General features: G+C 45.2%; 1 protein-coding gene across 4 annotated transcripts in view; it reads left to right on the top strand.

Moving 5' to 3' along the window:
- NTMT2 (N-terminal Xaa-Pro-Lys N-methyltransferase 2) overlaps nt 1-26,877 on the top strand; it is an 87,764-nt gene extending 60,887 nt beyond the window's left edge. For 2 of the 4 annotated variants that reach the window (XM_056523676.1, XM_056523679.1), the window contains exons 2-4: nt 3,545-3,720; nt 21,880-22,129; nt 26,486-26,877. In XM_056523676.1, the coding sequence (XP_056379651.1) occupies nt 3,586-3,720; nt 21,880-22,129; nt 26,486-26,742 (642 nt within the window). In that variant the 5' untranslated portion in view covers nt 3,545-3,585 and the 3' untranslated portion in view covers nt 26,743-26,877. Of the gene's footprint in view, nt 1-1,970; nt 2,296-3,544; nt 3,721-19,277; nt 19,414-21,879; nt 22,130-26,485 lie in introns of those variants that run through there. The other 2 variants (XM_056523675.1, XM_056523677.1) reach the window with 2 other exon arrangements.
- The last annotated feature ends 430 nt before the right edge of the window (nt 26,878-27,307 follow it).

A 27,307-nucleotide genomic window follows, 5' to 3' on the forward strand; every position in this document is an offset into this window, starting at 1 on the left:
TACCTGAATGTCTGCATTGATTATTAATAAGCATGTGGCCTGACTGTTATTAAAGTCATGATTTTAAACAAACACAATCAAAGTAAACTAATCACAGACATACTGTTCATATATTTTATTGAGCACATTGAGTAAACTTCCACAGTGTAGAGGGAAAAAGTTAATGTACTCTTGATTTTATTAACCAGTAAATTTCTCTTTTGCATAAGTAATCACCTAATGTCTCCTGTAGCTGAAAATTATGGGAACATTGAAGAAGAATTTAAGGCCATTCATCTGTAAATTGTTTAAGCTCATTAATATTTCTGGTATGTATGCACTTCAATGTATGCACAACCATCTTTTAGTCAGACCACAGCATTTTAATAAGGTTAAAGGGGTACTCTGGTGCTCCAGCGTTCTGAAAATTTTGTTCAGAACGCTCGGAGCCAGAGGCCATGATCGTGACCTCATGGCCACACCTCCTTGTGACATCACACCGCGCTCTCTCCATTCATGTCTATGGGAGGGGGCATGTCGGCCATAGACATGAACAGAATAGGTGTGGCATCACAAGGGGGCATGGCTGTGACATCAAGACCCCCGCGATCAAACATCTTATCCCCTATCCTCTGGATAGGGGATAAGATGTCTAGCAGTGGAGTGCCCCCTTAAGGTTAGGAACCAGAGTTGCTTTTAATTGTTAAATGGGTACCTTAAAACATTTTTTTTTTAAATCAACTGGTGCCAGAAAGTTAAACAGATATGTAAATTACTTCTATTTGAAAATCTTAATCCTTCCAGTACTCATCAACTGCTATATGCTCCAAAGGAAGTTCTTTTTTTTCCCCCTTTCTGTCTGACCACAGTGCTCTCTGCTGACACCTCTGTCCATGTCAGGAACTGTCCAGAGTAGGAGCAAATCCCCATAGCAAACCTCTCCTGCTCTGGACAGTTCCTGAAATGGAGAGAGTAACAAGAGAGCGATCAATGGGTAACAGCGCCATTATATCTGAAGGGGCAGCCTCCAAGATTATTGGTTCCCCAAACCTGTCAGTCCTAACACAAAGGATTGTGGTACATCACATGACTAAATCACATTACCGGAAAGGTCCTTAACTTTCGCATAACACATTTACTATAGATCACATGACCTAAGGTCCTGTAAGTTATTGTTATATTATAAAACATATTAAATATATGCAATAAATTACATTTTGATGAATTGACTAAGGGTTATCCCACCGAGAGAATCCTAACAGCACGAAGGAACTCTGACTATGGGGACTTACGACACAAGGTACAGTACCGGGACACCACAATAAGATGTGTAGAATCCTTTAGTAAGCTTTGTACATTTATAATGTATTTCTATGGGAATAGATTCAGAAAGTGTGGAAGATTGCTTGAGTAACTGATATGATTTGCCGGCCAGAGGGATCACCATAAGATTCACCGTATGTCTTTTAAGTGCCGTTGTAGAGTAAGTTTGTGAGGGAAAGTGTGTAAGTCCAAGAAAAGTTTGGCATTGAGCTAGAACAAAAGCTTTTCTTTTTCCAGAAGGGAAATTTCATGTTCATCAAATTTGTATTTTCCAGATATATTACAGAGGTATTGTTTTTATTGTTTTTACTGTTAGTTTTTTTCTTTCTCCCTACTATGAAAAAACTAAGTGATGAACTTGGTATGTAGAGTACAGCTGGCCATACGCATTAGACAAGTGTTGGGTGCACCCACAGGTTTCGGCAGGACATTCTAATGACCATATAATGTTTATGGCGGCCTCCCGACTTTCACGTGATGGCATGTTGAATTTCAACTTCACATCCTTTTCTTCTACCTTTTTCTCAATGGCCTTTCGGTGACATTTAGTTGTCTAACTGGTTAATATTTTGTTTGATTCAATGAGCCAGGATGTTCAGAGAATAACTTTAGGCTCTTTATTTGGTCATAGACATTTATGGACAGTGTCACAGATACTCTTGGTGAGACATCGTTGCATCATCCCCTTGGAACACTATCCCATATAGTTTTAATTCTGCTGTGGGATTCCAAAGTTTCCTTAGACCTATGAGAGAAATTAAAAAATTTGAGTTGTTCCTCATGAATGAGCTATTTGGAGTATCCAGTGAAGAAGATTTTTGGCAATGAGGATTTTATTTTTTATTTTTTTTTAAAGGCATGTGGATGCGGGGGAAAAAAAACCTTGATAAGATGCTGCTTTTGATAAGGATCTCTTGCACATTGTACCAACTGGGAAGGAAGGCCACATACAGATAGAGTAAATGTTTACTTGTACAAGACGGATAAATAATGGTATATTTTAATTGTTTAAATATTTTGTGCATTCCACAATACCAAGTATGTTCATTTTTATGTACTTATCATCAAAATAAATCCCTGGATCAACGTTCTGTCCCTATAAATCTAAAATCCATAACCTGTAATGTTATTACTCTCCAAAAATGCTGGAGAATCCTGCAAAAATGCTGGAGAATCCTTTTGATCTCTTTTACAGAGTTCACAATGACCACCTCCTCAGGCAGAGAATTCCACAGTCTCACTGCTCTTACAGTAAAGAACCCCCATCTGTGCTGGTGTAGAAACCTTCTTTCCTCTACTGTACTGTACTTCTTCCTGGGTTAGACAGGTGACCTGTACTGGGGAGTTTACCTTATCTCACTGTATTTCACCTGACATTTAATTTTCCTCAGTGAATACAGTAGAGAAGAACTTGTTTAATATATTTGCTTTTTCCTGATCCTGATTTATAATTTATTTCTCATCACTTTTTAAACGGCCAACACTTTCATTTTTAACCTTTTTGCTATTTATATAGTAAAAAAAAAAACATTTTGGGGTTAGTTTTACTCTCTTTGGCAATGAGTCTTTCTGTCTCTATTTTTGCGGCTTTTATCAGTTTTTTTTACATACTTTAAATTTTTCTCTATAGCTTTTTAATGCTTATTCACTGCCGTCCTGTTTTCGTAGTTTAAATGCTTTATTTTTGTCATTTATTGTCCCCTTAACATTTTTTATTCATCCATATTGGTTTTCTTTTATTCCTGACCCTTTTATTACCATAAGGTATATACATCTTACAGTGAAAATGTAAAATATTCTTAAAAGTCTCCGATTTACTGTCAGTATTTACTTGTTTTTGAGGACACAATCCCATTTTATATAGCGGGTGTCAGCTGCAGATAGCATCCAGCCCCCATCCTAAACCTGCTTTATATTTTCCTTCTTGATGTATGCAGAACACTTACGTTGTATGTCAGAAAGGGATTAAAGAGGGTGTCTTACAAACATTTCCACAGCATTGGAAAATAGTGAATGATCACTGGGGGTCTAAACGCTGGGACCTCCAGTGATGTTAAGACTGGGGGTCCCAAGTCTCCTATAGGAATTGAGTGATGTTACATGTGTATACTGCTGCTTCATACCAATCTGCTCAGCTTTTCCTGCTCTATAACATGATGCCAATCAGATAGCATTTTCATGGTGACAGGTTCCCTTTAAATATTTACCAAGCCACATTGGCATATTTTGTCTTATTTTGCAGTAAAACTGTTTGCGCTAACAAGTGAAGTGATTGATGGGGAGATGCAGTTTTATGCTAGAGCCAGGAATTTCTACAGGGATGTTCCAGCATCAGAAGAAGGGATGATGGGTGACTTTTCTGACCTCTCCAACACTGACATAGAATCATCTCGAGAATTTCTAAGAAAATTTATTGGCGTAAGTAATAAATCTAATTATTTAAATTATATTTTTGCCCTAAAACCAGGACTGTCTGCCTGGCTCCTCAAACTTGCCACCACTAAACCTAAAATGTAATTGCTTTAAAGGGCCAAGCTATTTATAAAGCTGCTGGGCATCATACATATCTGGTGCCATAATCCATTACATGATCTAGCCATATCATATTCAATGTCTTAATTAAGATTACAGGGCAGACCGTATGGTAGCAGCTGAAGGAACATGAGGAACGGAATTTGATTATAAGTGAATGGCTACTAGTCTCATAGTACCATCCGGGGACAGTAAGTACCATTATGTACATGAATTACATGAATATGGGAGAGAATTAAACTAAAGTCTTCAACGGTATTAGAACTGATTTACTTTAGTCTGATCTAATGATCTTTAAAGGGGTAGTCCAGTGGAAAACTATTTTTTTAAATTAACTAGTGCCAGAAAGTTAAAGAGATTAGTAAATTACTTCTATTTAAAACTCTTAATCCTTCCAGTACTTATCAGCTGCTGTTTGCTCCACACGAAGTTCTTTTCATTTTGAATGTATTTTCTGTCTGACCACAGTGCTCTCTGCTGACACCTCTGTCCATATCAGGAACTGTCCAGAGTAGGAGAAAATCCCCATAGCAAACCTCCCTGCTCTGGACAGTTCCTGACATGGACAGAGGTGTCAGCAGAGAGCACTGTGGTCGGACAGAAAAGAAATTCAAACAGAAAAGAACTTCCCCTGGAGCATACAGCAGTTAGTAAATACTGTACTGGAAGGATTTTTGAATAGAAGTACTTTACGAATCTGTTTAACTTTGTGGCACCAGTTGATTTAAAAAAAAAATGTTTTCCACTGGAGAACCCCTTTAAGAGTAGAATAAGGCTCGATATGGACAAGGCTACAAGAGCCGGTTCCCTCTTTTTTTGTCCAAAAGGCTTATGAAAAAAAATATTTTAGTAAATAACTAGCTCCTCCACAGCCCAAAAAAAAATTCTTAGTACTGTAGCTAAATTTGGTAAACTTAAATGCACACAATATAGATAAGGCTGGGTTCACACTACGTTTTGTCCCATACGGGAGCGCATACGGCAGGGGGGAGCTAAAAGCTCGCGCTCCCGTATGTGACCGTATGCGCTCCCGTATGTCATTCATTTCAATGAGCCGACCGGAGTGAAACGTTCGGTCCGGTCGGCTCATTTTTGCGCCGTATGCGCTTTTACAACCGGACCTAAAACCGTGGTTGACCACAGTTTTAGGTCCGGTTGTAAAAGCGCATATGGCGCAAAAATGAGCCGACCGGACCGAACGTTTCACTCCGGTCGGCTCATTGAAATGAATGACATACGGGAGCGCATACGGTCACATACGGGAGCGCGAGGTTTTAGCTCCCCCCTGCCGTATGCGCTCCCGTATGGGACAAAACGTAGTGTGAACCCAGCCTAAGGTGGTTTTCCTAGGTTCCAATCAGTAGTATACTAAGGCAGTGGCATAATTGGTACCAAGAACTTGGGGCACATGCCCAGGGCCTTAGACTGTGTAAATAGGTTAATCTGATGGCAACATTAATTGGTGACAGGGATGCTGATTAGTACAATGTAATGCTTATATACTGTATGTAGTAAACTTAGTGACAAATTCTCTTTAAAGGGAATCTGTCCTCTCTGTTTTCTACAGACACTGTTGCATAGCTTTTAGGAGATAATAGCAAACTGACCCTTTTGTGGAGGTGATGATGGCTGACAAATCAAAATAGCCTTTATATTTGGGGTTTGACTGACTCTCTAAAGTGAATGGGGGGCTCTCACCTGGGGGGCAAAACCCCTCTAAATGTGCTTTACTTTCTGTTTAAAATTGTTTTATAACACTTTACAAATATATTGGGCCATGCAATTGTTATGTGGAGTGTGATGCAAAGGGCAGATGGAATTACCCTTGTGGCAGATGGCATTAACTCCTTGTATTTGTGACGCCAGGGCGTGGTTTATCCTCAATACCCCCTGAAGGTATGGATCCTGGGCTAGGAGGCAATAATGACTCCGACGCCAAGATAACGACAATGGTAGCTTTGCTGAGGTTAGACAAGTGGAAAAGTCTATACAGTTAATCCAGGCCCACGGAGGTGACCAGTGACTTCAGAGACCTTAAGGGCTTGCTGGGACTTGAAGTAGAGGTGGACAATTTAGTGCAGGCCACATTGACTAGACAGATGACTTTGACTTGACTGACTTGTGACTGACAAGACTGTGACTTGCAGGTTTGTAGCTTGTGGCTGCAGATTGGACTTGAGGCCTCCTATAACTCTGGACACACACTTAGGCACGACTTGACTGGACCTCAGCAAAGACTAAGAGAGCGTGCAGAGGCTCCACCTAGGGCTTATATGGGGGAGGCTCTGGTGGGGTCCTATTGGTCACCCCTAGGTCACCTGGTCACTGATACCTCCTGGGTAGCAATCACATGACAAATCACATGGTAAATAGTCTTAAAAGGTATAACACTCTTACATATTTAACACAGGGATGATATACAATTACAATAAACAGATGCAGGGGGGGGGGGGCAGAGGACACAGCAGGAGGCTGCCTGAGCAAGGGTACGGGGTAACACCTCCCATACTGGGCCACCACAATCTCCCCCTCTTAAACACAGCCATCCTCAGCGCCAAGACCTGGAGGGCGGACGACTAACAGTGGCCACTGGGGCCTAGTGAGAATAGCTCCTGGGTCATATTGGTGTAATATCCTTCACAGGTCTGATTGTGGGAAACAAAACAAAAACGAGTCCATGTGGCATTTGACAAAAAATGGCCATACATGCTCTTTGTGGTAAACATGTGGGATTCAGTACCCTTGTAACTTCAACACAATTACGACACTTGAACACATTTGTGCGGATTGGACTGCCGGAGGCTATCTACCCAATGCCTTAGCTGCTGGGGCTCCTTGGTACTAACCACTTGTCCCCAGAACTCGATAGGTAATTTTATACTATTCAATGAAGTTTCCTTTCCATACTGTACTCTGTCACTATTTGTGTCTGACTTATACCTCAGGGGAACCCTCTGGCCAGTAGAGTACCCTGCACACGTGGACAGGAAGAAATGGTAGACATATATACATTTGATGATGGTGGACTGGGAGTATACATTTTGCTACAGTCCTAATCTAGACATTACATATGGCTAGACTAAATTAGTTATACTTAGACTGACTATGGGGTAAACTTTATGCAATATACTGTGACTTACTCTTTGTACTTATCTGGTATTTGTCCTTGTGTCGACCCTTGGGACCTGTACCACACCACCTCTGGAGAGTCTGGAACTCTTGTGTCTTCTGGAGCTCTTGGAACTTCTGGAGCTGCGGCTGGCTCTTCTTCAGCGAACTCAGGAGCTGGTATGAATTACAGACTAACTGGAACCGAAGTCGCTGGCAGCTGTGCTGGAGAGGCGAGTGTCAGAGTTGGTACTGTGGAGACTGGCGTATAAGCTGGAGCCAACGGTGGACTGTGTTATTATAGATCTCCAATAGTTCGGGCAGTAGTTGGGGCCACTCTTCTTGTCCCGACACAGAGGCTGCATGCAACATGTGGATAAAGACTTGATTGATGCGTTCACAGAGCCTGTTCCCCTGGGGGTAGTAATCAGTATTCTGGAGTTTCTTGCAGGCATGGAATTGACACAGCTCTTGGAAGAGTTGGGCCTCGAAGGCCATTCCATGGTCCCTTAGACAGACTCCGGACATCCAAGGGTTTGCACCCAATTGCAGTAGAACATCTGGGCCGCTGTATTGGCTGTGAGGTCTTTACCGGGTATAACGACAACCCATTTGGAGTAGTGATCCACCATGGTGAGGGCATAAGTGTACCCAGACAAGGTAGGAGACAATTTGACATGGCCTAGCACGATCAAATGATTAGGCCTTTCACTCTGGATGGAATGGAGGGGTGCTCTTGCGTCCTTGCGCACATTCTTGGTAACGTTACAGACTGCACATTCACTGCACCATTTCGCAATTTCGCTTTGCATTCTGATCCAATAGAATCTTCGCCTGACAGTAGCTTTGGTCTTGTGGACTCCAAAGTGTCCCGACTGAGTATGGTATGCGTTGAGGACCATCGCCGTGTCTCTTTGGGGAACCAGAATCTGATGAAGTCAATCACCTGAGACCGGATCCAAAGAATTTTGGCACAACAGTCATTTGTGCACAAACAGTCGCTTCCTCTGTTACCACAGACGTTTCAGCTCGTAGTCACACTGGGCCTGTTGTAGGCGGGTTGGTACCTTTTTCACCAGAAGGTAGACCAAGAGATCCCCCATGACTTGACTTTTGTCTTGAAGAGTTTTCCTGGTGTATAGGTCTTCTTTAACCTTTTTGGACCTGGGTTCACTGTCCATGAGGGCGGTCACAACATTCTGGTTAATGAACCGTTGATAGAATGGGGGCATCTCCACGTCTTCCCACACATCTTCGACAGGAGGTTCTTTGCCAGGGGTCATCCGAGACAGTACATCAGCATTAACATTTGACTTGTCGCTTCTGTACTTGATGGTGAAACTGTAATGGGCTAATCTTAAAGCCCAATGCTGTTCGATGGCACCCAACTTGGCAGTGTTCAGGTGGGCCATCGGGTTATTGTCCGTGTAGACAGTGAATGGCATGGCAGCCAAATAGTCTTTGAACTTTTCAGTCACGGCCCATACCAGAGTGAGAAGTTCCTGAGAAGTGAATGAATTGTAATCTGCATTGTTCTTCTCTGCTCCTCGCAGGTTACGACTTGCATAGGCAATTACTTGCTCTTGCACCTCTTTGACTTGGGACGGGACAGCTGCAAGACCTTCAAAATTGGCATTAGTATACAGCCGGAATGGCTGACGGTAGTCTGGATATGCCAAGATGGAGGGTTCTGTCAGCAGACGTTTAAGAGCTCGGAACGCTGTCTCTTGCTCTTCGGCCCATTCAATAGGTTGTCTTCCATTGTAGTTCTCATTCGCCGTACCCCGTAAGAGAGCTGTGAGGGGTTCTGCAATCTGGGCAAAGTTAGGAATGAAGCAGCAGTAGTAGCCGGAAAATCGGAAAATCCCAGGAAGTTCCCGACACCTTTCACCGTGCGTGTGGTAGGCCAGTTCTTGACAGCTTCCACCTTTTCAGGATTGGGCTGGACCCCTTCTGCACTGACAATATGAATACCATCAAGTAATGGACCTGAGGCTTGAGCAGGTGACACTTGGACGGTTTAATCTTTAATCCATGCTTGATTAAGACTTGGAAGACGTCAGACAGATCACTGAGGTGTTCCTGGTAGGACTTGGAATACACAATGACATCGTCCAGGTACAATAGGACACTTTGAAAATTCAGATGGCCCAGGCACCTTTCCATCAGATGCTGGAACGTAGCAGGGGCATTGCACAGCCCAAACAGCATACATTTAAACTCGAACAGTCCCTTGGGTGTCACAAAGGCGGTCTTCTCCCAATCATCTACTGCCATGGGCACTTGCCAATATCCCCTGGTTAAGTCCAGGGTGGAGAAGTAAACAGCCGATTCGAGGGTTGTGAGTGACTCCTCGATCCTTGGCAAAGGATAAGCGTCTTTATGTGTGACATTGTTCAGTTTTCTGTAATCTACACAGAAGCGGATGGTTACGGCTTTCTTCTTGACCAGGACAAGTGGAACCACCCAGGGGCCCTGACTTTCTTGAATCACATCTGCCTCCTTCATGTCGGCCAGCATCTTCTTGACAGTCTGATACATGCCTGGCGCGACCGAACTGTGTCTTTCCTTGATAGGTGGGCTATCACCTGTGAGGATTCTGTGCTGTATGCCCAAAGTCTGTGGGGTGCTTGCTGAAAGCCTCATGGTACCTCTTGGTGAGATTGATGATTCCATTGACTTGGTCCCTTGGAGTTGTCTTGTCTCCAACCTTGAGTTGCACCGACCAGGGCTCTGGAGGGCTCACACCGGATCCTTCGGCACTTGAGCTGCAGGCTGTCGAGCCACCAGACGTTCTGTCACAATGTCCTTTGACTCTAGGAGGTACAGCTGGGCTACAGCAGTGTATTTGGGCAAGACATTAGCAGTATCAGACAGGCACTAACTAACTACACTGGGACTCTCCCGTTGGTGACAGTGACAAGGCTTCTCGTAGCTCAAACAAGAGGATGATCTTCCAATTGCATAGGTTCCAGCAGGGCTTGATAGTCCCTATTCTTGACTCCGGAATGTGCACCACACCAGATGATGGTCTCCGTGTTGGGTTGTAAGGTCACCGACCTGATGTCTTGAACTTGTATTCTGCAGACTTCTTCTCCGCCTGTAGAACTTTCAAGTGGTGCTGCGCAACCTGCTGGCCTGGAGGGGACAGATGGGGAAGAGAGGCATGCAAAGCATCTAATATTTCAGCAAAACAATTTTTCATAATGTTCATCCTTAAAATATAAACTCGGCAGACCCCTTATCTGTCACATTAGTTACAATCACTCCCTGCCCGGTAAGTACATGCTTTCCCAACTGAATGGTTGTCTCCCAGTATCCATGTCTGTGTACTGGTTGCCCATTACCCGTAACTACTCAGAAGTTAACATCACCAGGCTCACACACTAGCATCCCAATGCTGATAGAAAAAACTTTTAGGTATAGTAGACACTGGTGACCCTGTATCTATCAGCGCCTCCAACGGTACACCTTCTACAACAATTTTTACATAGGGGCAGGAGGCGACATAAAGTGAAAGTCCTGACTTAGGTAGTTCGGGGATTGGACCTGACGACCTCAGGGGAAATCCATTTAAATCCCAGCACTGCATTTTCCAATGTCCTGACTTGTTACAATAAGTGCAAAAGGGCCTTTGAGTCCCCAAGGGTCTATTGGGTGGAGAATTGTAATAGTTGGGATTGCGGAGGGTAGGAGCAGGGGCGGGTTTTCTAGGCAAGGGTGGTTCACGGTCAGAGGGAGCAGGCCGGGTTGCCAGCTCCTTTACAGTCTTGGTCAGTTGTTCAATGTCCTGCCTAACAGTCTGTAAGTCTGAGGCTGCAGTGACTGGCAAAGTAGATGACACTGGGGCGGGGACAGGTGATGGTTGTGGTATAGGTTTGGCTACCGCCCCTAGTGACTCTTGAGTGGGTGTAAGGGGTGCACAAACTTCCTCTAACTCAGTCCCGGACACAATTACTTGGTTAGCCAGTCTCTTGAAAGTGGGGAATGACATGTTGGGGTTTTGGACCGCTAACATTCTCAGCTGGGCTTTGTCCCACTTATTAAGGGCCCCATCAATAAATCTGTCCACTAACACCTTGTTGCCCTGCTCGGGAGTTATACCATCTAATTTTTGGACAGTCTCAAGGGCATTCTGCAGGGCTACGCTCTCAAGGTCTCACCTGGCTTTTGTCGCCTTTCATACAGCCGGAGACGTACTTCTGACGGAGAGTGTGACTCAAATTCCTGGTACAGTCCTTCAAAGATCTGCTCTACAGTCACCTTCTCGGAGGCTGGCCAGGTGCAGACTTCCTCTAGCGCTGGTCCCTGGAGTTGTCCTGTGAGCAATTGCACCTGTTGGTTAGGAGGGAAAGAGTAAATGACAAACAAAACTCTGGATCCTCTCTTTGAAATCCCTCAAGGTAAAGGGGTCTCCATTGTAGGTAGAGAGGACAGGGTTCCCCATGAATACCGGCGCAGACGCTGGAACACCAGGACTGTTGATGCTGACTGCAGGCAAAACTGGCAAAATCCTGGCTGCTGGAGCAGGTGATGACCTCGCTGCTGGAGATGAAGGGGTGCTGTCGCCTGGTTGATCTGGAGAGCTGGGTTCTGACATCCGGTTGAATTTTGAGTGCGCTGTCGCTTTAAGGAAAATAAGGTGTGTTCTCCTTTAAGATGCTTACTGTAGCGTGGCAGCAGCTTTGACTTGACTGACCTGCGGGCACTAATGGGTTGATACTGATAGCTAGTGGAACCGGAGACTTGATAATGACAATCATTGATGTTTACAGAGTCTGCGCAGCAGCAGGTGCTTGACAGGTAACAGCAGAGACGAGCGCAGCAGCCGGAGCTTCCAATATGGCTGCGCCCAGGGAACTTCCTGTTTTGGTCTGGTTGGCAAAATCTTCCCCTGTGCAACACAGGGTGGCTCTTTGGTTCCTCCTTGAAGCACTGAAGAGGCATCACCGCTGGAGATTGATGGGGCAGAGCTGCAATCGCTCGTGTGCCCGTGAAACACTGTACCAAATTAACCCTTTCAGGTACCACCTCTATACAGTTCACACAGTTCACAGTAGCAGATAACAGACTTTTCTTCACCTCCCCCTCTATTTCACAAGTGCCTCGGGTAAAACACTTTTCACTGGTAAAGTCTCGTACACTTTCTGGCGCAATTTTTTTTCGCATCGGCATGCGATTTTCACTGACAATACTGGACACAGTTCAGACTGGGGGAGGACCCCTATCCAAAGGGCAGATGGAATTACCCTAGGGGCAGATGGCATTAACCCTTGTATTTGTGACACCAGGGCGTGGTTTATCCTCAATACCGCCCGAAGGTATAACGCTGGATCCTGGGCTAGGCACAGGGGCAATAATGACTCCGACACCAAGTTACGGATAACGGTAGCTTTACTGAGGTTAGATAGGTGGAAACGTCTATACAGTTCAGCCAGGCCCATGGAGGTGACCAGTGACAGTGACTTCAGAGACCTTAAGTGCTTGCTGGGACTTGTAGTAGAGGTGGACAATTTAGTGCAGGCCACGTTGACTAGACAGATGACTTTGACTTGACTGACTTGTGACTGACAAGACTGTGACTGTGGTTACTTGTAGGTTTGTAGCTTGTGGCTGCAGACTGGACTTGAGGTCTCCTATGACTCTGGACACACACTTAAGCACAACTTGACTGGACCTCAGCAAAGACTAAGAGAGCAGAGGCTCCACCTAGGGCTTATATGGGGGAGGCTCTGGTGGGGTCCCATTGGTCACCCCTAGGTCACCTGGTCTCTGATACTCCTGGGTAACATTCACATGACAAATCACATGGTAAACAGTATTAAAGATATAACACTTTTACATATATAACATAGGGACTATATACAATTACAATAAACAGATGCAGGGGGGGGGGGGGGGGCGGGATCAGGGGACACTGCAGGGTACGGGGTAACACCTCCCATACTGGGCCACCACACAATGTTATGTTGACTTCAGACTGGATTGATATATTACTTCCCTGTCCATTAACAAAGTTATATTTAAGTACATGATAGAATCATGTTTAGTTGCATTATGCCAGCAGACAGTTACTGAGGCCAGACTATCCCTCCTGTGCCTTCTGCAAAAACACATCAAGATATTTATATCATATGGTTTCAATATCATGGCAGCCATCCCTGAAATTTCGAGATATTTCCCATAGTTAAAACATTTTGTAAGTCTACCATTCCCTTTAATTGTTATATAAGCAAACTAAGGACATGCCATTCATTGGTCGCTCAGTTATTAGATTAAAATAAAATATCACCAGCACTGAACACTGCCAAAGCCAAGCCAGAATCTCCTTCAGAAGGAAGCATAACCCTTCTGTAGACAGATGATTTAGGGTTCTTGCTCCTTGACGGAGCAGAGTAAGATGCCAGCAGAGCAGTTATCAGACAGTAGGGTGCATGTATACCTACCATACCATTTATACTCCTCTGTCTGGAACAGGTCACTCAGGACCTTCATTCCAGTGACTGGATGTGGTGGTTTTCTAGTGATGAGACCCACACTAATGATACTATCATCAGAAATCCTGTGGATAGGTAATAAATGCCTGTTTGCTTTTTTTTTTTTTTTTAGGGCTAATCCATGTAAAATATATATTCTGATACTCTGAGTTGTAATTCTCTTCTAAAATTGTGCTAGTGGAAAACATAAAAACCCTATACTTGTCTTCTTTGACCTCCACATTGCCACTGTTCTTCTGTTGTTTGGCACTTGTATTGTCTACTCAGCCTATACGTGCCAATCCCTGTAACACTCACGTTTCAGCAGGCAGGAACACCAGTGGATGTGGATCCGCTGGACCTGTGTGGCAGATGAAACAGACTGTACCAGGGAGCGGAGTCTAAGGTGCCGCTGGTTTTCACCAGAGCCCGCAGTAAAACGGGACGGACTTGCTGCGGCAGGCGGCACCCAGGTCACAACCCCTGGCACAGCTCAACCCCACAAGCGGCTGAAGAATTTGAGGCACAGGTAGGTTACGGCAACTCGTGTTCAGGATAGCAGGTCAGGGCTGGCGGCACAGTAGCGTAGTCAGGAACGTAGCAAGTGGTCAGTAGACAGGCGGCAAAGGAGCAAGGTCAGTTCACGTAGCAAAGGGTATGATGCATGGTAAGGCAATACACAGGAACGCTTTCTCTCAGGCACTATGGCGACAAAGATCCAGCAGGGAAGTGTGCGAGGTGGAGACATTTATTAAGGGAGCCACATGTGTTTACTTAATGAATGGGCGTACTTGTCCTTTAAATTTCAGAGCTCCGGCGCGCGCGCACCCTAGGGGACGGGCACACGCGTGCCGGAGCAGAGAGGCCGGGGAGGAGGCAGAAGAAACAGGAGGTGAGTGACGGGCTGGGATTCGCATGCGGGCGCGTCCCGCGATGCAAATCCCAGCCCCGCTCACAGCAGAAGGTGATGGGGCCATGCGCTGAAGGCCCGCACGTGCCCCCGGAGCGCAGGTCCTAAAAATCCCTGACACAAGAAGCTTTGTGCATTGGGACTGGCTCCAGGAGAAATTGACCGGCTGGACAAATTCATAGAAAAACACTTACAATTCGGAATACCCCTTTAAACACTCTTTGTTTTCTTCAAGTTAAACCAAGTTAGCTTGGTGTAGAAATGTTTATAACACCAAAACAAAAACTTAAAGGGGCTGTCTGACGATCAAATATTATTTTCAATTGCCTAATAAATTAACACATATTGATGAATAAAGTTATTTTTATAACCTTGTGAATCATTCAGATGATCATTGGCAAACTTCAGACGGGTCGGTGCATGTGCTTTCTTAAGCAGTGGGACCTTGCAGATGCTACAGGATTTCAGTCCTTTACGGTGTAGTGTGTTACCATATACTTTTTTGGTGACTATGGTTCCAGCTGCCTTGAGATCATTGACAAGATCCTCCTGTGATATTCTTGTAGCCCATTCCAGTCTTGTGTAGCTCTACAATCTTGGCTCTGACATCCTTGAACAGCTCTTGGCCATGGGGGAGATGGTGGAATCTAACTGATTGCTTCTGTGGTCTTTTAAACAGGTAACAAGCAGAGATTAAGAGCATTACCAGTAAAGGGAACCAATCATCAGATTTTACCCTATATAATGCTTGGCAAAGCGTTATATAGGGTAAAATCTTTATTTTCACCATTCCCGGGGGACGCTCCTGCCCCAGGGATGGTGAAGATATGAAGTTATAAACTAGTCACCGCCGCCGTAAGTAGTCACCTGAGCGGGGAGCTCTTCTCACCTACTCCCGTTCTTTGGCTGGGAGCGACGCCCCCTCCGCTTGATTGATGGGCCGCGTCATCGCTCTGCTCCGTCTGTTCAGTGAGCGTAACAATGACGTGGCCCATCAATCAAGCGGAGGGGGCGTCGCTGCCGGCCGAAGAACGGGAGTAGGTGAGAAGAGCTCCCCGCCCAGGTGACTACTTACGGCCGTGGCGGTGACTAGTTTATAACTTCATATCTTCACCATCCCTGGGGGCAGGAGCATCCCCCGGGAATGGTGAGGACAACAATTTTACCCTATATAACGCTTTGCCAAGCATTACCGTATTTATCGGGGTATACCACGCACCGGCCTATAACACGCACCCTCATTTTACCAAGGATATTTGGGTAAAAAAAGTTTTTTACCCAAATATCCATGGTAAAATGAGGGTGCGTGTGTGCGCGTGTATACCCCGATACACCCCCAGGAAAGGCAGGGGGAGAGAGGCCGTCGCTGCCCGCTTCTCTCCCCCTGCCTTTCCTGGGGTCTAGAGCCGTGCTGCCGGCCCTTCTCTCCCCCTGGCTATCGGCGCCGCTGCCCGTTCTGTCCCCCTGACTATCGGTACCGGCGCCCCATTGCCGGCGCCGACAGCCAGGGGGAGAGAAGCGGCGCCGACAGCCAGGGGGAGAGAAGGGGCAGCGGCACCCATTGCCGGCGCCGCTGCCCCGTTGCCTCCCCCATCCCCGGTGGCATAATTACCTGGGTCAGTTCCGCGCTGCTGCAGGCCTCCGGCGTGCGTCCCCTGCGTCGTTGCTATGCACGGCGCGGCGCACTGACGTCATGCACCGCGCAGCGCATAGCAACGACGAAGGGGACGCACGCCGGAGGCCTGCAGCAGCGCGGACCCGACCCAGGTAATTATGCCACCGGGGATGGGGGAGGCAACGGGGCAGCGGCGCCGGCAATTGGTGCCGCTGCCCTTTCTCTCCCCCTGGCTATCGGTGCCGGTACCGTTCTTTGGCCGGCTAAAATTTTTTGCCTAAAAAGTGCGTGTTATACGCCGATAAATACGGTATATAGGGTAAAATCTGATGATTGGTTCCCTTTAAGACAGTGCTCCTAATCTCAGCTTGTTACCTGTATAAAAGAGTAAAATTCACATTAATTCATAATTTACGTCAAGTGCATTTTTCAGGATTTTTTTTGTTGTTGTCATCCTGTCTCTCACTGTTCAAATAAACCGACTATTAAAGGGGTATTCCGGGCAAAAAAAATTTATCCCCTATCCAAAGGATAGGGGATAAGATCTCTGATTGCGGGGGGCGCCGCTGGGACCCCCTGCGATCTTCCTGCAGCACCCGCATTCTATGCAGGTGCTATGTCTCCAGATTCGGAAACCTCCAGGTTTCCGGGACTGGGGACGTCACTTCACGCCACGCCCCCTCCATTCATGTCTATATGTCTGCCATAAACATGAATGGAGGGGGCGTGGCGTGACATCACGTCCCCAGTCCCGGAAACCCGGGGCTTTCCGAAACTGGAGACGCAGCACCTGCATAGAATGCGGGTGCTGCAGGAAGATCGCAGGGGGTCGAAGGAATATTTTTTCCCTTCACTGTACATAAATAAATAACTTTGCATATCATTTACTTATGTCCTGTTAATTTTAATGGCAAAGTATCATGTTTTATAGCCCCTTTATATTTTATGATGTATTCAGAGTTCTGCCGGCTACTGCTTGGAACCTGTAAGTACTGCGCTAACATACACGTCCACAACTGCGTACTGTAGCTGAGCTTGCCTATTGTGGGTGCTCTCTAGCTTACTGTGCCAACTGTAGGCACTAAATCTTCCGCAATGCAAACATGAAGGACACGGTCTGTAAATACATTGACCTAACAGGGATGAGGTATGAGGTCAGCGCTAATAGGGAAACTATAGGAAGCAGAATGTTCAGTGCATCTCAAGAGGAGAACAAACCTTCTTCAGCTTAAAGGGGTACTCTGGTGGAAAACCTTTTTTTTTTTTTTTTTATCAACTGGTGCCAGAAATTTAAACAGATTTGTAAATTAATCAATTAAAAAAATAAAAAAAAATCTTAATCCTTCCAGTACTTATGAGCTGCTGAATACTACAGAGGAAATTCTTTTCTTTTTGGTACACAGTGCTCTCTGCTGACATCACAAGCACAGTGCTCTCTGCTGACACCTCTGTCCATTTTAAGAACTGTCCATAGTCAGAGAAAATCCGCATAGAAAACAAATGCTGGTCTGGAGAGTTCCTCCAGTTCCTAAAATGGACAGAGATGTCAGCTGAGAGCACTGTGCTCAAGATGTCAGCAGAGAGTAGTGTGTTCAAAAAAGAAAAGAATTTCCTCTGTAGTATTCAGCAGCTAATAAGTACTGGAAGGATTACGATTTTTTAATAGAAGTAATTTATAAATCTGTTTAACTTTCTGGCACCAGTTGATAAAAAAAAAAAGGTTTTCCACCGGAGTACCCCTTTAATATCAGTACAGGATAAGTAAACCATTAACAGAGTAACTCAACCTCTGTGTAGATTTTATAGTACCCAGATGTAAAGACGTGACTACAAGAAAATACAAGATAATCTAAAACATGCTTATGAAGATGTAAAAAGTCGAGTAAATATGTTTCTGCTGAAAAGGTCCCTGTTTTTGTTTTACGGTGCATTATACAGTAAACTAGTGTAGGAGTCTTTACGCAAATTCTGCCTGTTGACATAAGCAATAAAGATATTTTAAAGATCCACTTAATGGTGATGTGATGTTCTTGTGATGAAATGTTAATATTGAATATCTATCTGCTTATAGAGGATGACAGATCACTTAAAGGGGTACTCCACCCCTAGACATCTTATCCCCTATCCAAAGGATAGGGGATAAGATGTCTGATCGCGGGTGTCCTGCCGCTGGGGACGCCCGCAATGTAGCATGCAGCACCCACTTGTATCTGTTTCCGGAAGCGCTGGAAGTTCTGGCTCCCGACCACGGAAGATCGTGAAGATCGTGATGTCACGACTCCACCCCCGTGTGATGTCACTCCCCGCCCCCTCAATGCAAGTCTATGGGAGGGGGCGTGACGAATGTCACGCCCCCTCCCATAGACTTGCATTGAGGGGGCGGGGCGTGACATCACACAGGGGCAGAGTTGTGACAACACGATCTTCCGTCCCCGTGGTCGGGAGCCAGAACCTCCAGCGCTTCCGGAAGCAGATACAGGTGGGTGCTGCATGCTACATTGCGGGGGTCCCCAGCGGCGGGACACCCGCGATCAGACATCTTATCCCCTATCCTTTGGATAGGGGATAAGATGTCTAGGGATGGAGTACACCTTTAAAGGGGTACTCCGGTGAAAACCTTTTTTCTTTTAAATCAACTGGTGGCAGAAAGTTAAACATATTTGTAAATTACTTCTATTAAAAATTCTTAATCCTTCCTGTACTTATTAGCTGCTGAATACTACAGAGGAAATTCTTTTCTTTTTGGAATGCTCTGTGATGACATCACGACCACAGTTCTCTCTGCTGACGTTATTATAATAATAATAACACTTTATTTATTGTTGTCCTTAGTGGGATTTGAACCCAAGTCCCCAGCACTGCAAGGCAGCTGTGCTAACCACTGAGCCACCATGCTGCCCTTAGCATACATCTGCTATGCACGGTTGCTAAAATGGACAGAGATGTCAGCAGAGAGCACTGTGCTCATGATGTCATCAGTGTTCCAAAAATAAAGGAATTTCCTCTGTAGCATTCAGCAGCTAATAAGTACTGGAAGGATTAATATTTTTTAATAGAAGTAATTTACAAATATGTTTAACTTTCTGCCACCAGTTGATTTAAAAGAAAAAAGATTTTCACCGGAGTACCCCTTTAAAGCTACAGGCATTAAAGGTGACATATGGAAGCTGCTGGCATGGGAAATCAAACATGATATACGCTAGCGTCTGCCAAATCTACAGGATTCTAATTTTCCTGTAAAGGTTGAACGGATTAATAGCTTGGCTTTTAATTCAACACCCACTTGTTATATGTCACTTAGAGAAGATGGTGTTTATCTCCTCCACTTCATTAGTGTGCTGTATGGACATAAAGGAGAACTGCTACCGAATCCCACAACCAGCAATGGTGCAAAACTAAGTCCAGTTATGACAAGTTTACTCGGATATATTTTTGCATCTGGATTATGGCCCACAAATCCCAGCCCAATTGTAAGTCTGATGACCCAAACAGATAGCTGTCATTTCTGGTCAATATAATACATGAAATCAAAAAGCGGAGTGTTCCCCTGTGTGTATAAGTAACAGCTGAACATGGCTATTGCGCAGGTTGGTGTGGACTATGACGCTAAAATTTCTCCAATCTTAAAGGGTTACTCCGCCCCTGGCATCTTATCCCCTATCCAAAGGATAGGGGATAAGATGTTAGATCACCGCGGTCCCGCTGCTGGGGACCCCGGGGATCACTGCTGCGGCACCCCGCCATCATTACTGCACAGAGCGAGTTCATGGCTCCGCCCCTCATGACATCACGGCCCGTCCCCTTAATGCATGTCTATGGCAGGGGGCGTGACGGCCGCCACACCCCCTTCCCATAGACTTGTATTGACGGGGGCTGGCCGTGACATCATGAGGGGCGGAGCCGTGACGTAACGATGCTCCGGCCCCTGTATTGCCCGTCATTACGTGCAGCGCCATCTCGCTCTGCGCAGTAATGATAGCGGGGTGTTGCAGCAGCGATCCCCGGGGTCCCCAGCAGCGGGACCCCGGCGATCTGACATCTTATCCCCTATCCTTTGGATAGGGGATAAGATGTCTAGGGGCGGAGTACCCCGGGGCCCACCCCCAAGAATGTATATTTTACTGTAATTAGGGAGCCCCAATAGAACACCTTTTTACAGTTGCTCTTCCCTTCCTGAGATATAAGAGTTTATAGTTTGTCTGACAAATCAGGGAATCAGTCAGATGGGTGTGAACTTAATTTTAATAATGGGAGTGAATATCAGGTGATGGGCGGGGTTATACAATCAGGGGGTGTAAATGTTTTACATTAAGGGGTGCGTAAGCCTAATAAACACCTCTTGACTGTCTAACCGTACACTACAATCGGGGTTATACAATCAGGGGGTGTAAATGTTTTACATTAAAGGGTGCGTAAGCCTAATAAACACCTCTTGACTGTCTAACCCCGCCCATCATCTGATATTCACTATCACTATTAACCCCTTAATGACCACGAGCGTATATTTACGCTCGTGGCTGGCTCCCGTTATGTGAAGCGCACTCAGGAGCTGAGCGCGCCTCATACCCGTCAGGACCCGGTTGCTATCAGCAACCAGGACCCGTGGCCAATACCGGACATCGCCGATCTGGCTGATGTCCGGTATTAACCCTTTAGACGCTGCGGTCAAAGTTGATTGCGGCATCTAAAATGGGAGAAAAGTATCACCGGTTAGCTCAGTGGGCTGTTCGGAACCACCAAGGTGAAATCGCGCCATCCCAAACAGCTGAGAGGACAGGGGGAGGCTTCTTACCTTTCTCCTGGCTGTCCGATCCGGGCATGATTGCTCCAAGCCTGAGATCCAGGCTTGAGCAATCAACTGCCGATAACACTGACCAATGCAATGCTATGGCATAGCATTGATCAGTGTATTCAATCAGTGTAATGCATGTTATTGTCCCCTATGGGGGCTCTAACATTGCAAAAAAAGAAGTGTAAAAGAGTTAATAAATGTGATTTATCCCTTCCCTAATAAAAGTTTGAATCACCCCCTTTTCCCATAAAAAAAACAACAACATGTACATAAAAATAAATTTAAACATATGTGATATCACCATGTGCGTAAATGTCCAAACTATAAAAATATATTGTTAATCCGCACAGCGTTCCTAGTAAAAAAAATTCAAAAGTTCAAAATAGCGTATTTTTTTATCACTTTTTAAACCATAAAAAAAATGAATAAAAAGCGATTAAAAAGTCCGATCAAAACAAAAATGGTATTGATAAAAACTTCAGATTACGGCACAAGAAATGAGCCCTCATACATCCCCATATGCACAAAAATAAAAAGTTATAGGGGTCAGAAGAGGACATTTTTATAGTATTAATTTTCGTGCAGGTAGTTATGATTTTTACCAGACATAGAACAAAATGAAACCTATATAACGGTGCTTTCAAACTACGTTTGTAGTGTACGGTTACTGGATCCGGTTGGGAGGGGCGAAAACCGTCCGCTCCCGTATCCCAGCCGGATCCAGCCCAAGCCCCATTCATTTCAATGAGCCGACCGGAGTCAAACGCTGACTCCGGTTGTCTCATTTTTGCCCTGCATACAGTTTTCTGACCGGACCTAAAAGCATTCATATGTGTCAGTAGGTGCAAAATTATCAGTCTGGCAACAGTGCTCTCTGCTGACATCTCTGCTTGTCTCGGGAACTGAACAGAGTAGAAGAGGTTTGCTATGGGGATTTACTTCTACTCTGGACAGTTCCTGAGACGGGTGTCATCAGAGATCACTTACACAGAAAAGAACAACTCAACTTCAGCAGCTCAAGTACGGAAAGGATTAAAAAATTTTAATAGAAGCCAGTTTCTGGAGCCAGTTGATATATATAAAAATACTGTTTTTTCCTGGATAACCCATTTAAATAACTTCAGCTTTTTTTATTTCCAACCAGGGACCAGGAAAAGCTGGGACAGGCTTTGCACTTGATTGTGGTTCAGGGATCGGAAGAGTCAGCAAACACGTTCTCCTACATATGGTTAATAACATTGAGCTGGTGGATATGACGGAGCCCTTCTTAGAAGAAGCCCAAAACTATTTGGAAGACGTTGCCGAAAGGGTAGAAACGCTTTACTGCTACTGTCTGCAAGACTTCACACCTCCTGCTAGGAAGTACGATGTCATCTGGATGCAGTGGGTCTCAGGTTGGTGTAATGATCCATATGGAACATATAGGCCCAGATTTACCAAAACTGTCTGTTTTTGCCCATAACAACCAATCACAGCTCAGCTTTCATACCTTAACCTCTTGGGGACACTTAAAAAAAAAAAAAAAAAAAAGCATTCCCGGCAGCTCAGTCGTGCGTCCTTAAGGGGTTAAATTAACCCCTTTAAGGACAACTGCAGCGGAATTACACTTATCCCCTATCCACAGGATAGGGGATAAGTGTTTGATCGCGGTGGTCCGACCGCTGGTACCCTCCTCGATCTCCCTAACAGGGCGCCGGCATTAGCGCTCATGGTGACGTAGTGTCGACCTAGAGGTCGACGGTGACGCCACGTCTCCTCCCCGTCCCCATACAGTTCTATGGGGGATGCAGGGAGGCACGAATGCTGCCTCCCCGCCTCACCCATAGAGGTGTATGGAGGAGGCGTGCCGGCCGCAACGTCATGCTGCGGCTGGCACGACCCCTGCACGGGAGAGCCTTGGCCCCGTACAGGAGATCGCCAGGGGCCCCAGCGTCCGGACCCCCCGCGATCAAACACTTTTCCCCTATCTTGAGGATAGGGGATAAGTGTTTGTACCGTTGCAGATGTCCTTTAAGGACCGGGGCTTTTTCTGTTTTTTCATTTTCAATTTTTCCTCCTTAACTTTAAAAAATCATAACTCTTTAAAATTTTCACCTAAAATTCTATATGATGGCTTATTTTTTGCATCACTAATTCTACTTTGTAATGACATTAGTCATTTTACCCAAAAATCTACGGTGAAATGGGGAAAAAAATCAATGTGCGACAAAATTGATGAAAAAACACTATTTTGTAAGTTTTGGGGGCTTCTGTTTTTACGCAGTACATTTTTCGGCAAAATTGGCCCCTTATGTTTATTCTGTAGGTCCATACGGTTAAAATGATACCCTACTTATATAGGTTTGATTTTGTGTCACTTCAGAAAAAAATCCTGAATACATGCAGGAAAATTTATACGTTTAAAACTGTCATCTTCTGACCCCTATGACTTTTTTATTTTTCTGTGTTCAGGGCGCTATGAGGGCTCATTTTTTGCGCCGTGATCTGACGTTTTTAGTGGTACCATTTTTGTTCTGATCAGACTTTTTTATCACTTTTTATTCACTTTTTTGTGGTATAAAAAGTGATCAAAAATGCAATATTTTGGACTTTGGAATTTTTTTGCGCATACGCCATTGAACGTGCGGTTTAAAAAGTGGTATATTTTTATAATTCGGAAATTTCTGCACGCGGTGATACCACATATGTGTAGTTTTATTTTTATTTACACTGTTTTATTTTGTTACTAGGAAATGCCGGGTGATTCAAACTTTTAATTCAGAAGGGAATACCTGAAAAGGTTAACTTTATTTTTTACACTTTTTTTTTGCAAGCTGATAGGTGCCATAGAGACCTATCAGCTTGCAATGGCTGATTTCATTCACAGACTGCTGCCTTGCCGTTGCATGGCAACAATCAGTGAAATCGGCGATTGATTGCTAAAGCCTGGATCTCAGGCTTGAAGCATTCAATCAGTGATCGGACAGCGGAGGAGAAGGTAAGAGACCTTCCTCCTGTGCTACAGCTGTTCGGGATGCCGCGATTATACCGTGGCGATCCCGAACAGCTGCCTCAGCTAGCCGGGCACTTTCACTTTCGTTTTTAGCCGCGCGGCTCATCTTTGAGCGCGCGGCTAAAGGGTTAATAGCGCGCGTCACCGGGATCGGTGCCGCGCGCTATTAGCGGCGGGTCCCGGCTTCACTATGACGCCGGTCCCGCCGCTATATGATGCGGGGTTACCGTGTAACCCCGCGTTATATCGCAGGATCGGGACACATGACGTAGCGGTACGTCATGTGTCCTTAAGGAGTTAATATCGCCGCGTGTGTAAATGTCCGAACTATAAAAATATATTGTTAATTAAACCGCGCGGTCAATGTAAAAAAATGCCAAAGACCAAAATAGCGTATTTTCGGTCACTTGTTATACCATAAAAAATAATGAATAAAAAGCGATAAAAAAGTCAGATAAAAACAAAAATGGTACTGATGAAAACTTCAGATCATGGCGCAAAAATGTAGCCCTTATACATCCCCATATACAGAAAATTAAAAAGTTATAGGGGTCAGAAGGGGACATTTTTAAACGTAAACATTTTCCTGCATGTAGTTACCGTATATACTCGAGTATAAGCCTAGTTTTTCAGCACGATTTTTCATGCTGAAAACGCCCCCTCGGCTTATACTTGAGTAAACTCTCCGCCTGTCAATCCCTTATCAGTGGTCTTCAACCTGCAGACCTCCAGATGTTGCAAAACTACAACTCCCAGCATGCCCGGACAGCCATCAGCTGTCCGGGCATGCTGGGAGTTGTGGTTTTGAAACCTCTGGAGGTCCGCAGGTTGAAGACCACTGCGGCCTTCGTCATCATCCAGACACCCCCTTTAGTTTTCTACTCACCTCCCCTCCGTGGGAAGGAAGGGTGAGCTGGTCCGGGCCATCTATGCTGCAGGGACCGTCCGGTGGGGAGGGTTAGTCGTTCTGGGCTGTCCATTTTCACCGGGGGGGGGCCTCTTCTCCGCATCGGGCCCGGCCCCAGACTAGTGACATTGCCTTGACGACGACGCACAGGGACGTGCATGAACGTCCCTGTGTGTCGTCGTCAAGGCAACGTCACTAGTCCGAGGCCGGCCCGGAGCGCGGAGAAGAGGGCCCACCAGTGAAAATGGACAGCCCAGAACAACTAACCCTCCCCACCGGACGGTCCCTGCAGCATAGATGGCCCGGACCAGCTCACCCTTCCTTCCCATCGAGAGGAGGTGAGTAGAAAACTAAAGGGGGGTATGGATGATGAAGAAGATCCGGCAGTGGTCTTCAAACTGCGGACCTCCAGATGTTTCAAAACTACAACTCCCAGCATGCCCGGACAGCCGATGGCTGTCCGGGCATCCTGGGAGTTGTAGTTTTGCAACTGGACTGTCCATTTTCACCAGTGGGCCCTCTTCTCCGCGCTTCGGGCCCCGGACTAATGACGTTGCCTTGACGACGACACACAGGGACGTTCATGCGCGTAAGTAAAACAAAATCAAACCTATTTAAGTTGGGTATCAATTTAATCGTATGGATCTACAGAATAAAGAGAAGGTGTCATTTTGACCGATAAACGCATTGCGTAGAAACAGAAGCCCCCAAAATTTACAAAATGCTGTTTTTTTTTTCTTCAATTTTGTTGCACAATTATTTTTTGGGGGGTTTCGCCATAGATTTTTTGGGTAAAATGATTGATGTCATTACAAAGTAAAATTGTTGGCGCAAAAAAAAAAAAAGCCATCATATGGGTCTGTAGGTGCAAAATTTAAAGTGTTATGATTTTTAAAAGGTGAGGAGGGGTTAAAATACTGTGGTAAAGTGAAAGCTGAGCTGTGATTGGTTGCTATGGGCAACAGAAATATATACATGGACATTCTACTGGTGTCTGTCCACCATGTAAATAGATTCTTCCAGCAATGTAACTATAAAGTAGGAGTGGGAAGTGAATAAAACTTAGCTTTTAATCTCAACGTACTTATCAGCTGCTGTATACTACAGAGGAAGTTCTTTTCTTTTTGAATTTCTTTTCCGTCTGACCACAGTGCTCTCTGCTGACACCCTTGTCCATGTCAGGAACTGTCCAGAGCAGGAGAGGTTTGCTATGTGGATTTACTCCTGCTCTGTACAGTTCCTGACATGGACAGAGGTGACAGCAGAGAGCACTGTGATCCGACCGGAAAGAATTACACAACTTCCTCTGGAGCATACAGCAGCTGATAAGTACTGGAAGAATTAAGATTTTTTTTAAATAATAGAAGTAATTTACAAATCTGTATAACTTTCTGGCACCAGTTGATTTGAAAAAAAAATAAATAAATCCACTCCCTTTAGAGGGGTTCTCCGCCCCTAGACATCTCTTCCCTTATCCTAAGACTCGCTCCGTGCGTAATGAACAGCAATACAGGGGCCGGAGCATCGTGACGTCACGGCTCCGCCCCTCGTGATGTGACGGCCCGCCCCCTTAATGTAAGTCTATGGGATCGGGCGTCATGGCTGCCACGCCCCCTCGCATAGACTTGTATTGAGGGGCGGGCCGTGACGTAACGATGCTCCGGCCACTGTACCGCCGGTCATTACGCACGGAGCGAGTCTGCTCTGCGCAGTAATGATAGCGGGGTGCCGCAGCCGAGATCCTGGGGGTCTGACATCTTATCCCCTATCCTTTGGATAGGGGATAAGATGTCTAGGGGCGGAGTACCCCTTTAATGATTTGCTCCTGTTTTTTTTTTATTTTTTTTTCAGGTTACCTGACAGACAAGGATCTTCTGGAGTTTCTGCTACGCTGCAAAAATGGCCTCAAAGACAATGGGATTATTATTCTGAAGGATAATGTAGGAAGGGAAGGCTGCAGGCTCGACCCCATGGACAGCAGTGTCATCAGAGACATTCACATACTAAGAAGCATCATCGAGAAGACGGGAATGTCCATCATCGCAGAGGAAAGACAGCCGGGATTTCCCGAGCTATGCGTCCCTATCTGGATGTTTGCCATACAGTAGACATTCGTTCTTCTTTGGGCTTCATGGCAGCAATTTATTGGGCAGAAATAGAAAAATAAGGAAAGCTTATTGGCTGATATTCCGGACTTGTAAAAATAAGATATAATGATCATTTGCAAGTCAGTAAATGCAGCATGATCCTAAAGCAGTGCTTCCCAATCAGGGTGCCTCCAGCTGTTGCAAAACTACAACTCCTAGAATGCCCGGACAGCCGAAGGCTGTCCGGGCATTCTAGGAGTTGTAGTTTTGCAACAGCTGGAGGCACTCTGATTGGGAAGCACTGTCCTAAAGGATGTTGTGTACAGCAGTTTAATTGTAATATTATAAATCTTTAAAGGGGTACTCCGGTGGAAAACATTTTTTTTTAAATTCTTTTAGCCGCAAACAGAAAAAAGACTTTTAACTTGTATTTATGAGTTAAAGGGGTACTCCGGTGAAAACCTTTTTTCTTTTAAATCAACTGGTGCCAGAAAGTTAAACATATTTGTAAATTACTTCTATTAAAAAATCTTAATTTTTCCAGTACTTATGAGCTGCTGAATGCTACAGAGGAAATTCCTTTCTT

Source organism: Hyla sarda, chromosome 6, assembly GCF_029499605.1.
Source record: "Hyla sarda isolate aHylSar1 chromosome 6, aHylSar1.hap1, whole genome shotgun sequence".
Taxonomy (NCBI): domain Eukaryota; kingdom Metazoa; phylum Chordata; class Amphibia; order Anura; family Hylidae; genus Hyla; species Hyla sarda.